This window comes from Dendrobates tinctorius, unplaced genomic scaffold, assembly GCF_039654945.1.
Source record: "Dendrobates tinctorius isolate UK_male_01 unplaced genomic scaffold, ASM3965494v1 ptg000016l, whole genome shotgun sequence".
Classification (NCBI taxonomy): domain Eukaryota; kingdom Metazoa; phylum Chordata; class Amphibia; order Anura; family Dendrobatidae; genus Dendrobates; species Dendrobates tinctorius.
In genome coordinates, this window is record NW_027361684.1 from 2,820,712 (window position 1) to 2,835,022 (window position 14,311).

General features: G+C 41.7%; 1 protein-coding gene across 2 annotated transcripts in view; it reads right to left on the minus strand.

The window, feature by feature from the left end:
- Nucleotides 1-476: 476 nt before the first annotated feature.
- AP1S2 (adaptor related protein complex 1 subunit sigma 2) overlaps nucleotides 477-14,311 on the minus strand; it is a 106,980-nt gene continuing 93,145 nt past the window's right edge. For both annotated transcript variants that reach the window (XM_073565271.1, XM_073565265.1), the window contains exon 5: nucleotides 477-1,117. In XM_073565271.1, coding sequence (XP_073421372.1) covers nucleotides 1,070-1,117 — 48 coding nt within the window. In that variant the 3' untranslated portion in view covers nucleotides 477-1,069. The remainder of the gene's footprint in view (nucleotides 1,118-14,311) is intronic.

Below are 14,311 nucleotides of genomic sequence, written 5' to 3' on the forward strand. Positions count from 1 at the left end.
CTAGACAGCTGCGTGGGGTACAGTGCGAGACCTAGACGGCTGTGTGGGGTACAGTGCGAGACCTAGACGGCTGTGGGGTACAGTGCGGGACCTAGACGGTTGTGTGGGGTACAGTGCGAGACCTAGACAGCTGTGTGGGGCACAGTGCGAGACCTAGACAGCTGTGTGGGGTACAGTGCGGGACCTAGACAGCTGTGTGGGGCACAGTGCGAGACCTAGACAGCTGTGTGGGGCACAGTGCGAGACCTAGACAGCTGTGTGGGGTATAGTGCGGTACCTAGATGGCTATAGGGTGTATCTGTACATTATACATCGGGTGCATTACCTTTTACCACATCTACCAGAACACTCATTTTTTATTATTTTAGGGGTTCTTTGCTGCTTGCACCATGAGATGGAGGCCGGTGTGTGGGATGAACAAGGGTTTGATCAGACATCTCCCAGAGGACAGAAATAAAGCAATAGAGTGAGTCACGTCGTGTCTGGAACTTTAATATTAACACACCATGAGGACGGGCTGCTTGAAGCTACTCCTGTACATCGGACATCATCAGAACAGAGGGACAGGTCTTATTAACACTCATACAAATTCTTTGGTTTACAAAAAAATTAATTCTAGCGGTAAACGGTTTCCGTAATCCCTTTATGTGTTAAAAAATGGCCTATCGTGAATAAGGGCACAGTCTTTGGTTGTTAAAAAACAGAAACTGGGCTCCATCGTGCGGATCTGATTCACACACATGGTTCTGGTGTAAAGGCAGTATCAGAGCCAGATACGTCATGTGTGTAAATGTTCCCTCCGATAAGCACGAAAAGCTAAAAATGTTTTCTAAATAAAACAAAAAAAGTTTTCTTACGACGGGTCACACATGCTACAGTTTACGATGTACAAGTCCCTTTTATGTTGGTAGATTTTCTATGGAGAAGTTTCCGGTGAAGACTTAAATAAAGCAGCTTAGCAGTACAGTAATACTGACAGACGGCATCTTACACTATTGGTCTAACACTGAGGTGAAGGCAGTGAACATTGATGGGACAACAAAGAGACGCAGGTGACAGCAGCCGAGGTTTATGTCAGTCCGATTTCTTCCAGGACGCTTCGTGGTGTCTCTGCCTCCTGTTGAGGAAACACAAGATGTGAAAGAGTCAGTTCCAGACAGTTACATATTACTTCTTCATGCTGACCAAAGTTACATTACTTCTTGATTCAAAGAAAAGTGAGGGCAGATATCGAAATGTGACGATGACAATGGAAAGAGAGCCCTGACTTATGCCCTACCGGCTAATTCTGATAGCACTTCACATTGCAGCAGTGCACCATGTAGACCATGTGGCTATTCTTGGAGAGAAAAAGGCTCAATATTGTAGGTATTGTATTGTAAATACTGTCTATTACTTTTCTGCCGTGAATTCACATATGCATGTACAATATATTTATATATTTGATCACAAAGTTATTGAGTAAAACAATTAAAGTGAACGCACATCTTATTTTAACCAAAAAACAACATGTTCTTCTTGATTTTAGCCATTTTTTAAAATTATTATTATCCTACTTTTAGTCACTATCATTGTTAGGAAAGGCCAGGTGATGTAAATTTCCCAGCTTCAAAAACCCAGCCTCCTCTAACCTTATTTTATATTCTTTGGACTTTGTACTCCTTATGGTGTCTTTGGTTATCAAGTTCTAATGTGGAGTGTCCTGTGGAAGCCCTCTATTACCTATCACTGATATGGGTAGAGTGGGTGTTCTATCATACATTGTGCTTTGGATGGTTTGTTATTACCTCCTCTAACCTTGTGACAAAAACAGGAGTCATGGGTTCTGCAGAGCAGCTGCCTAGCTGAAAATGAAAATGGTGGAGGCCCTCAAAGCAGAAGGCTATAACAAAATAGCAAAGCATTTTCAACTTGCCCTTTCCTCAGTTCGAAATGTAATTAAGAAATGGCAGTTAACAGGTACAGTGGAGGTCAAGAAAAGGTCTGGAAGACCAAGCAAAATTTCAGTGACAGATGCTTGTAGGATTGTCAGACAGGCAAATCAGAACCTCCTCTTGTCTGCAAAAGACCTTCATAAAGATTTAGCAAACTCTGGAGTTGTGGAACATTGTTCTACTGTTCAGAGACACCTGCACAAATAAGGCCTACATGGAAGAGTCATCAGAAGTAAACCTCTCCTGTGTCCTCACCATAAAATTCTGAGCCAGAAGTATGCAAAAGAACATCTTAACAAGCCCGTTGCATTTTGGAAACAAGTCCTGTGGATCGATGAGGTTAAAATAGAACTCTTTGTTACATGTTAGGAAGAGAGGGCAAAGAATTTCAGGAAAAGAACATCTAGACAACCATTAAAGAAGGGGGGTGGATCAATCATGCTTTGGGGTTGTGTTACAGCCAAAGGAACATTTCATTGGTAGAAGGAAGAATGGATTCAATTTCAACAAATTTTTGATGCAAACATAACACCATCTGTAAAAAAAAAGCTGAAGTTGAATATAGGATGGCTTCTACAAATGGATAACGATCCTAAACAAGAATGAAAATCCACAATAGGCTACCTCAAAAGGCGCAGGCTGAAGATTTTACAATGGCCCTCATCGTCCTCTGGTCTGAAATTTATTGAAAATCTGTGGCTAGACCTCAAAATAGCAGTGCATGCAAGACGAACCAGGGATCTCGTAGAACTGAAAGAATTTTTAATGGAAGAATGGATGAAAATCCCTCAAACAAGAATTGAAAGACTCTTGTCTGGCCACAACAAGTGTTTACAACCTGTGATACTTGCAAAACGGGGTGTTACTAGGTACTAACCATGCAGAGTGCCTAAACGTTTGCATCGGGCCATTACCTTTTTTGCAATTTTTAAAATGTAAAAAATGTATATATATATATTTTTTCTTTCCAAAAATAAAATAAGAATTGTGTCATCTTTAGCTTTAGGCCTTTTAAAGATAACTTCATTTCATCTTTAACTTGCTTAAGGCTATGTGCCCACGTATGCAGAAAATTTGTGACTGAAAACAGGACTCCTTCCCAGAAAACACGCGTTTTCCGTGCGATTTTTGCATTTTTTTATGCTTTTTTTTCCGGAGCGTCCCCAGTCTCATAGAAAATAGTTAGAAATGCCGATTTTTCCGCGAAATTAATGAGCATGCTGTGTTTTTTACCGCGATGCGCTTTTTTTGCGCAAAAAAACGAATCAATATGCACAAAAAGTGCATAATTCATTAAAATGAATGGGATGCTTCTTGTAAGCACTTTTGCCGGTAAAAAACGCAAAAAAAACGCTTACGTGTGCACACACCCTAACTGTTTACAATAACAGCAATTTTACCAGGGATGCCCAAACTTTTACATGCCATTGTACATCTATATTGCAAAGTTTTTCAGAAATCCAATAGCATTCGATGGGGAGAGGCCGACATCAGCGATCACCACTCCAATGAAAGAGGCCGTGGGACCCCCATCTATTAAACACTTATTCTGTGAATATGCCATAGATGTCTGACATGAGAAAAGTCCTTAGAATAGTCATATCTCGCAGATCAGACTGGATTCGGCCACTGGGACCCCAACTGATCTTAAAGAGAACCTGTCAGCACAACTTTGTAATGTAAAGCAAATGAATGGCTGTAACGGCGCTGTAACTAGAGATGAGCGACTTTGCCTTTTTGAGGGTCGAGTCGGGTTTCATGAAACCTGACTTTCTCAAAAGTCGAGTCGAACTAAATCGGCCGACTATAGGGAAAAGTCGTGAAACACAAAACCCAATGCAAGTCAATGGGGAGAAAAGTCGGCAGTGAGTGGAGGACTGTAAACACACCTGGCATGAATTTTAACCCCAGAAGCGAAGAAATCTCTCTCTTCTCTCTCCCCCACTCCAGCTACGCTTCTCTCATTGGCTGAAAAAAGTCACGAGCATTCAGCGAAACCCGACGTTGACACTTGGGTCGCCGACCGCATGGCCAACTTCACACTGTGGTCGGGTTTCGTTTCATGAAACCCGACTTTGGCGAAAGTCGGCGACTTTTGAATCTGACCGACCTGTTTCGCTCAACTCTAGTTGTGACTCATTAAATTGATACCTATGGTGAAGAAATCTGCTTTCTGCAGTTCTTCTTTAACTCCCTCACAACACATGACGTACATTTACATCATATGTCATGTCCCGGTGAGTGAGCCTTCATCTTTCCTGGCAGATGATTTAATGAGCCATCCTCACTCTCTAACAGCAATCCCTGACAGCAGCATTTAACACGTGACAGCAGGGGGACGGGTCATTCCCCTTGGAACACTCATGACATGATCGCGGGGCACCATTGGGTGGCCATGATAACTGGGGGGTCATTGTGCTAGTCATGTCTTCTCATGTGAAAACCAGCCTAGTGATATTCTCTATACATAACAGTGCTAATGCACTGTTATCTATAGCGCAAACGATCAGATGATCGCAGCTTCAAGTCTCCTAAGGGGACCAATAAATAAGGTAAAAAGTTAAAAAAGGTTTTAAAAAATATGAAAAAAATACAAAACTTCAAGTCATTCTCCTTTTGCCCCAATTAAAAACTAGACAAAAAAATAAAATATACATATTTAGTATTGTTGTTTTTGTAAAACTCACATCTATCAAAGCACAAAGTAAATTAATCTGCTTGTAAATGACATAACAAGAAAATAACTAGAAACACCAAAATTATTTTTTGGGGGGCTGCTGCAACATTGCAATAAAAATCAAAACATTGTAGCTACCCCAAAATGATCCTGACAAAGCCAAGGCAGTGAAACGCGCGTCGAGGCTCCAGCTGTATCCCCCTTACGCTCCTGCACTCTATACATCATGTCTCTAGGTAAATTCACTCTATATATAACTTTACTTTTATTATACTGTGATCTCTTACCCTCAGACATGCCTGTCATATGTGTAGTGATCATAGTGACTATGATGATGACTATTTATGTCAATACCTTCTCTTACTGTGAACTTCTATACTGAATTCTCTGTGTGGGCTCTCCTCATCACCACTTAATGATACTGCCCCTGGATTTATATTTTGCTATGCCCTTACAGTAGCATATTTCACCATCATTGCTATCCACATTACCTTTGATGGATTATTAATCATTCATCATTATCAGTGCAAGGAGCGTAAGATTAGTGGGACATTTTTGCCTTTCTTTTGATGTAGTATTCTATTCCATCTGCTCCCACATCAGTCTCTTAGCTGCTTCTCTTCTTTTATCCCACATTACTCTTATTTGGTGATATTTATATGTTCAGTGTTTAATATAATAAAATATATTTTTTGCTAGTTTACCCCTCAAGTTTGATTATCTCTATTTTTAATATATGGTTTATATACTTCAGATCACATTATTTACAGTCCCTTTTGACTGAGATTTTCCCTTTTGTTTCTATGTTATGGCCTAGGGGTACGCTCCGCTGAGCCGAGTGGATAATTTTGTAGGCTAATAATAGCGTTATTATGTTGGCCGGCGCCTGCACTTAGTCTAACGCTGTGACAAGAAAATGAACTTTATTCTCCCCAGCAGTGTTCCCGTTTCAGTCTCGGGGGTGGTGCCTGTGCGCGTTCAGTCACCCCTCTGAGAACACAGAGCAGCAACTTTAACCGCACGCCCGGCCCTGAATGACAGCCGACCCCAATGTAGAGCCAGTGTCAGTCACGGCTGGGAGTGCGGTTACAGCTGCCGCTCTGTATTCTCAGAGCGGTGACTGAACCCGCGCAGGCACCACCCCCGAGACTGAAATCGCGCCACTAGCCTTGACTGACACTGGCTCTGCATTAGGATAGGCTGTCAGTCAGGGCTGGGGGAGCGGTTACGGCCATCGCTCTGTATATTTAAGAGTGGTGGCTAAACCCGCGCCAGAGCCGCCCGTCATTGAAACCCGAAATCTAACGGGGAGAATAAAGTTCATTTTCTCTCCAAAGCATTAGTCTAAGTGCAGGCGCCATCCATCCATTAACCCCATATCTGCAGGATAATAGTTTTTTTCCCGGTGACAGGTTTCCTTTAAATTAAAAAAAAAAACAAAAAACAAAACCAGTATGTGCTTGGTGTCTGCCTACTCGTACTGACCTGGAGAATCATATTGCTAGGTCAATTTTACCGTATAGTGATCATGGCAAATAAAAAACCCAAAAAACAATTGTGAAACTGCATTTTTTTTTTTTGCAATTTTATGGCACTTGGAATTCCACTGTCCAGTACACCACATGAGAAAATGAGTGCTTCAAAAGTGCAACTCACCATTCAAAAACAGTCCTTATACAGTTCAGTGGATGAAATAAAAAAAGAAAATCGCCCAACTGATGAAAGGGTTAGTCACCACTTGAAGTTTTCTATTGGATTTTGGTGCACAGGGGCCAGACTGTGCACTGGGTCTTCTGCTCCCTTTCTGTGATTCCCCTGCCTGCCCTCTTTGTATGACCTGCCTTCTCTGTTAGAAATCTCAGTAGTGATCGGTCATTCACAGACCGAAGGCAGCAGAGGGGCCGGGGAAATCACACACAGGGAAGACAAGACCTAATTAGTAGAAAACTTCAAATACTGGTTGCAGAAAAACAAAAAAAAGTGGATTTCTTCACCAAAGGGATCAATGTAACCCGTATTACAGCCATGTTTTTACTTTATGCTACAAAAAAGTGCAGACAGGTTCTCTTTAAGAATGAGGCGAGAATTCCAAGCATATAGCATACCACAGAAAAAAAAGTACAGAAGCCTGTTTAAAATATCATACAAAATTCAATTTTATTAATAATACATATAATATAAAATTAATATGGACCAAAATTGTTCAAAAACTGAAAGACACGAACAGTGTAAAGTGGATGGTATACAAAATTTATATATATGGACTGGGTAATGCACACCCCAATAAAAGGCCAAAGTGAATAGATATTGCACTAAAATGTCCCAATATAAATGTGGCAACTCATAATAAGGAGAAGTTTATCAGTTGAGTATAACACAAAGTTTAAGGTCATCATTGGTAATTTTACCATATGTGAACAGTATAAACACTTCGAATCAATAAAGTGTCATAGTGCTATCAAAGGGGGAGCTCTTACCCATATAGGTCCAAGTACAACACCCACACTGCAGCACCAACGCCGTTTCACGTGGGCTTCCTCAGGGGGCTGTGTATCCCAAGCATATAGCAAAGGCCTGGTATCCACACTAGCACTCCGTTCATTTTCTATGGGAACCATGAGAATGGGAGAGGTGTGTTAATCTATCTTCACCAACCCCATAGAGAATGAATGGATGCACATGTTCGACTCCCGTTCATTCAGGTGGACATCTCGTAACCCTATTTTAGGATTGGTGGGGTCCCAGCTGTCACACCTCCCCCAATCTAAGGCTTCATTCTGACTACCATGAAACATGGTCCGAGGACAGAGTAACTGAAGGTCTTCTGACTCGAACTTGACAGTCTTATAGGCATATGGGACAGTTGGGTTCTGGTCAGAGACCGTACACATACAGTGTTTCACAGATGTCTGAATTTGACCTAAAATATATAATAACTGACCGAAGTGCTCTAAATATAATTTCTCACAAGGCACCCAATGTTCAGAATGATTATGATCTGAAGCCACATTTGCTTTCTTGCAGCCCGCCTGATGCAGCGCCAAAATGGGAAAGAGATGGGAGTAATTAAAGGGAATCTGTCACCCCTTTTTTGAGATATCATATAATGATATCATTCAACTGTGTGTCACTTTTGCTTCCCCCTGACCCCGCACCTTTCATGCATAAATACCTTGTTTACATCGGTATGTAAACTGCCGCGGTCCAGTCCGCTGGGCGGGGCTTATTCAACTGCTCCCTCCTCCATGTCTTGCGCTACGCATTTCTTCTTGTGTAGAGCAAGACAGGGAGGGGGGAGCAGTTGAATAAGCCCCGCCCATCGGACCGGACCGTGGCAAGTTACATACAGCTGAACCGATATAAACAAGGTATTTATGCATGAAAGGTGCGGGGTCAGCGGGAAGCAAAAGTACTAAGAGAATCCTTATGTGACACACAATTGAATGATATCATTATATGATATCTCAAAAAAGGGGTGACAGATTCCCTTTAACATGTTAGGGTATTGTGTAGGGCCTTGTGATATCTAGTAAATGTGCCTTGAGAAAAAGCTAAACTTTCGATTCAACAGACATAACTAAATTTCTCATAGAACTAACAGACATTTCTACAGAACTTGACAAACTCCTTAAATCCGGCTTCTGGGGGTGAGTTTAGGGTGAGACAGGCCTTTATCTTTCTAATCCTAACAGAGGAATGAAAGCGTCTGTGAACTTCTTTGGTGGACTATGGAGTCTCTATTAACCCAGGATCGGTGTCATGTGCTCTGGAACATAGACAGCCTTTATTTCACACAAGCTTTGTTTGAACAACTGAATTATGACATTTTTGAAAAAAGCGGCAAGAGGATTTTTATGATCTTCAAGAAGCTGTTCAAAACAGCATGCATGAATTATTTCATAAGAGGTTTAACATCTTATACTACACAATGCAAAATCTCTGTTCTTCTGGACAACTGATCTAGAAGGCGTTTCCGCTTTTGAAAAAAAAACCAAACATCTTGTCTATCAGCTGCGGTTTGGTAACCCCCCCCAAAAATAAAAACATACATCGTTGCTCCCTATGTCTGTTATTTTATGCATCACCGATGTAACGTCCACAGTGCTGCAAATAATAACTGGCAGCTGCCCAATTTGACGGCACAAGCTGCCCAATGCTGATTACCTCATTTAATGAAACCAAAAGGAAAAAACAGTGTTTGTATATACCCTAATGAAAATAGTAAAAAAGCAAGATAAGTAAAAAAGCAAGTACATTAAATAACAAAGGGTACCCTATGTTTTGCTTGCTTTTATGGCCAGTGTGAACATGCTTTTACATCATGCATGTCATTCAATTCTACTCCAGTTCAGTTTTTTTTGTCTTTTCTTCAGCATTTTTGTATTCAGTACAAATAGGATGTGGCTTCCTTTCTACTGAGCTGTGTAGTTCACATATAGTCCCCCTGAAGCTGGATGTCCGTTTGGGACTCAGAGACTCTGCCACTATTCACACTAGGTAGGTTTTAACCGTTAGTGTAGTTACTGTCTCAAATGGGTACACCTTGCCGTGGTGGGACAGCTTTATACTTTTTTGATCAAAATAGTGTTTACCAAGTACCCTGTTATTTAATGCACTTGCTTTTTTACTTATTTATTTTCATTAGGGTATATACACACTGTTTTTCCTTTTGGTTTTGCTTGCTTTTATGGCCAGTGTGAACATGCTTTTACATCATGCATGTCATTCAATTCTACTCCAGTTCAGTTTTTTTGTTTTGACCTCATTTAATGGCTGCACTGCTGTCGATGTGACCTCAACAGACAAGAAGTAGCGGAGATTCACAGGGGAAGTAGCAGAGATTCAGCGCTGGACCCGGGGAGGATGAGTAATGAACACGTTTTTTTCAATTGTTTAAAAACCAGGGCTGTGGAGTCGGAGTCGTGGAGTCGGAGCTCATTTTGGTGGACCGACTCCGACTCCTAAAATATATAATAAATTGGGTACAGTAATTCAATGCAGGATGTGCTGAATATTTTTTCATAGGAGTTTGGGAAAGTTATGAAATGTCCTATAAATGGCTGTTATATTCCTGATCTAAGGCTACATTCACACACAGCGTTTTTGCTGCGTTTTTTGAGGATACGTTTTTCAGCTGCAAAAGCTGATCATCTTTTTAAAAAAACTGCATCACCTGAAAGGTTTTTGAGCTCATAGATAATGTTTTCAATAGCAAAAGCAGATTAGAAATTTGCTCTATCTATATATCCATTTATCCATATCTGTCTATCCATATCGTATCTGTACCAAAAAGAATGAAAACCGGGTAGTACACCAATATATATTCTGTTCTATCTAAACATCTTGATTATTGGATCATAAAAATGATTAAATGTCTGAGGTTCACATTGTACTACAATAAATTTTTCACTTAAATATAAGCAATATGTGTGGGAGTCGGAGTCGTGGAGTCGGAGTCGGTGTAAGGGAAATTGAGGAGTCGGAGTCGCAGGTTTGGCTTACCGACTCCACAGCCCTGTTAAAAACTACTCCTAGAAGATAGGGGTGGTAGCTTTGATGTTGTTTTTGCAAAGGCTCCACTGCCAGCATCTTTGCCCTATACTTTCAAGTATAGAGAGCGGGTGGCTTCCGCCATGGACAAGTCACTCCTTTTAACCGTCTGAGGGTTTCCAAACCCTAAAGTGGGTAACAGACGTAACAAAAGACCAAGTAGGATTGATTGATATAAGATCAGGCCATAACATCACCACAAAAGAATTAGTAAGAGGAAAATACACTGTAAATGATCAACAATATATGGACACCTTTCTTATTAGTAGGGTTTTGTGAATTCTACCACTACAATGGCTAACAAACATGAAAGAACTCATGCCTACAGCCATGAAATCCCCACACCGCGTGGACATACATTGAAGGAGTTGTCCAAGCATATTCTACTAATGTCCTATCCTTCGGACAGATCCTCAGTATCAGATTGGAGGGAGTCTGACTTTAGTCACCCCAATCCATCAGCTGTTTCCAGCTCCGGGGGGTGGCTGGACATAAGCACTGAATGGAGAACATCGGCCGCAGCCTAGTGCTGAACATCAGCTCCTGTTCTCTGACATTACTCCCATTTAGCACCTCAGTCAAAAATGTGAACTAGTATCCCTCTACATCAGTGCCGGAAATCATACACATCCTTAGTACTGAATGAAAGCCATGTCCCAAGTATCAAGTCTTTCACCAATAGAAGAGCAGAGGGCCAAACCCTTACTGTATTCAAGCACTTTTGTGACATTAAATGTTGAAAATGCAACTTATGTGTTTACATACTATATAATAACAAACACATGGCATATAGTAGCCAGATATTTGTATTCAAGATATGATAAACTAATATGTTCGATGTGAGAATGGGCACATGCTTGCGAAAAGATGACTACTGCGTTGAAAAAATAGTTAAAAAATACTGAATTTAAAGAGTAACAGTCATTTTAATTATTTTTTTTCCATAAGTCAATTGTAGACATGAAAATAAAAAACTTTGTAATATATCTTGTTGGATAAATTTGCTTCTTTCTCTTCCTGGACTGATCTTCCACTCCCAGTCCAGAGGTAAAATCTGTCTTCAGTGAATACAGACTTTCCCAATACTGAGATGGGAGATGACAGTTGGTGCTTATAAAGTTGTATAGAGAGGGGAGGCGCAGGATGGAGGAGACAGAGGCAGACACAGACATTCTGCTTCAAGTTCTCCTGAAATGAGAGCTGCAATATAAGGACTCAGACTTGGGCACATGGTGTTGAGGCCGAGAGCGGCAGTAATATAACCTCATGAGCTAACCTCAGATTTGGTGCAGTCATGGCCCTATTTTAAAATGAACAGTCCCTAATTACAGTTTTTGAAAATGGTTCACAGTTTGGTTTTATGCAAAACTGCAGTGTAACAGGCAAAAAGAAACATCACGTAAAGACTTCACTTTCTGCACAATTATGTAATGACTGCCATTATTCGTGATTGGGGTTGGACTACAATACTAGATACAGCCGATAGACAAGACTGGTGCTGTGTCTTGGGGTGGGAGACCACTTCATGTTACTGGACTTTCATGAATCTTTTGGCATGTCAGTGATTGGTGGGTGGACGAGTGCAAAGACCCCACTGTTTGATAAAATGAAGAGGTAGAACCTGTCAGTTGAGTGCCATTCTTGTGCAGACAGGGTTAACTGTGGATAAGCTGTTAGGCTTAAAGGTGGTGTTCCCTTTCAATTAGATTTTGCCCCTGGCTGGTTTGTCATAAAAAAACTAAAACAAACTGCAATGTACTCACCTTCACCGGATCCAACAACAAATCCCTGCCACTGTTCCCGATGTCTTGCATTGACTGCGGAGATGATGCCACCTTGACAGTGTGGCAGCTAATCAGTGAGCTCAGCAGCTCTTGCAGGGTCTGCTTGTGTAGACCAATCCCCTATTCATAGACTCTGAACTCACTGATTGGCTGATGCAATGTCAAAATGATGTCAGTGTCACTGCAAATATCAGGCATCGGGAAAAGAGGTAGAGACTCACAATGGACCCGGGGATGGTGAGTACAGAATGGACTGTTTTATTTTATAGCAAACTGCAGCCAGGGGAGAGATTACATTGAAAGGGAACAACCCCTTTAACCTTAATCCAGTCTTCAGATATCCCTGTATTTCTGCCTTGATATTGGCTGGGGTGTCAGCACTTATTTTTTGAAAAGTGATCTTAAAATTTTTAAGCATACTTGTGACATGTTGGGGTTTGTGTCCATGATCAAGGAAGGCATCATTTTGGACGCAGTGCAAAATGCTGTAGATAAGCCCTTGATGTCGGTGCCGGCAAGTGAAAAATAGGGTGACAGATTCCCTTTAAATAGAAGCACAGTGGGTGACAGATTCTCTTTAACGTTGCGCACACTCACCCGCTGTGCACGTTTGTGAGCCACAGCATGTCAATTTCTGTTACGGAGACTTTAGTCTCCGCACCATAAATTTCCACAATAGATATGTATCGAATGCGATAAATCCGCATGGTTCAGTAGGAACACATGCAAATTTACCTGCGTGATTAGAACACCGCACTTCCTGATCGTGTGAACGTAGCCTTCTGGTTCTGTAGTTCTTTTGTGTTGGTAATTCTCGTTATATAAATTGAATAAATACTAAATGTAAATTGTTCAAGAAAAGTTGAACTTAGTGGACCTGAGTTTTTTTCTTATCCTGTGTAACTATGCTTCTTTTTTTCCTACCTCTTCAAAGGAGTTGACCGAGCAAAATAAAAAATGTATCATTGGCTAAAAAAACAACTTCTGGGATCCAGCGGCAGGCCACTCTGTGGTTGGGACTTTACACCAACGGTAGCAGGACCATTGAGAACGGTGATTGGCTGTCGTGGTCACATGTCTTCAGCAGCGATACAACACCAACATCAAAGACAAAAGAATGTTAGCGTTGGAAGGGACCTCAAAGGTCATTGTGTCCAACTCCCTGCTCAATGCAGGATTCACTAAACCATCTGTCCAGGATGTTTGAAGACTTCCATTGAAAAACTCACCACCTCTCGTGGCAGCCTGTTCCACTCATTGGTCACCCTCACTTTCTAATATCTAATCTGTATCTTGTCCCTTTCAGTTTCATTCCACTGCTTCTCATGTTTCCATGTGCAAATGCGAATAAGGGTGATCCCTCTACACTGACAGCCCTTCAGATATTTGTAGACAGCTATCAAGTCTCCTCTTAGCCTTATTTTTAACAAGCTAAATATTCCCAGATCCTTTACGGCTATGTGCACACGTTGCGGATTCCGCTGCGGTTTTTTCAGCGCGGAAACGCAGGTAAAACCGCAGGTAAAGTGACCTGCGGTTTTCCTGCGTTTTGGTCTGCGGTTTTGCCCTGTGGTTTCACACCTCTACTATGGTAGAGGTATGAAACCGCTGCGGAAACCGCACAAACAATTGACATGCTGCGGTTTGTAAACTGCAGCAAAACCGCGCGGAAAAAACCGCACCGTCAGCACAGCGTTTTTGAAACCCCATAGGGTTTCATTGTACTGTACTTGGTCAGCGGAACTGTGCACACAGCCTACTAGTTCCCTGTAGGACATAGTTTGCAGTCCGCTCACCATCCTAGTAACTTTTCTCTGAACTTGCTAGTTTTTCAATTTCTTTTTTAAAATGTGGTGCCCAGAACTGGACACAGTATTCCAGATGAGTCCTGACTAAGGCTAGGTTCACATTAGCGTACGGGGCTCTGCGGAGGGCTGCATACTTCCTCCCTGAAGCTCCGCCTACATCCACATGTCTTCCATGTAGGTCCGCCTACTCCTGCATGTGTCCTGCATACCTATCTTTAACATTGGGTACGCAGGACACGCGGATGTATGCGGAGACCGCACGGGAATGCAACAAGTTGCATTTTGCACAGACGCATCCGCATGTCCTGCGTACCCAATGTTAAAGATAGGTACGCAGGACGCATGCAGAAGTAGGCGGACCTAAACAAAAGAAGTGCGGAAGTGGGCGGAGCTTCAGGCAGGAAGTGCGCAGCCCTCCACTAAGCCTCGGTATGCTAATGTGAAACCAGCCTAAGGAGAGTAGAGGAGAATAATTACTTCATGTGATCTAGACTCTATGCTTCTCTTAAAACATCCTAGAACTGTGTTTGCGTTTTTTTTTGCTGCTGCATAACACTG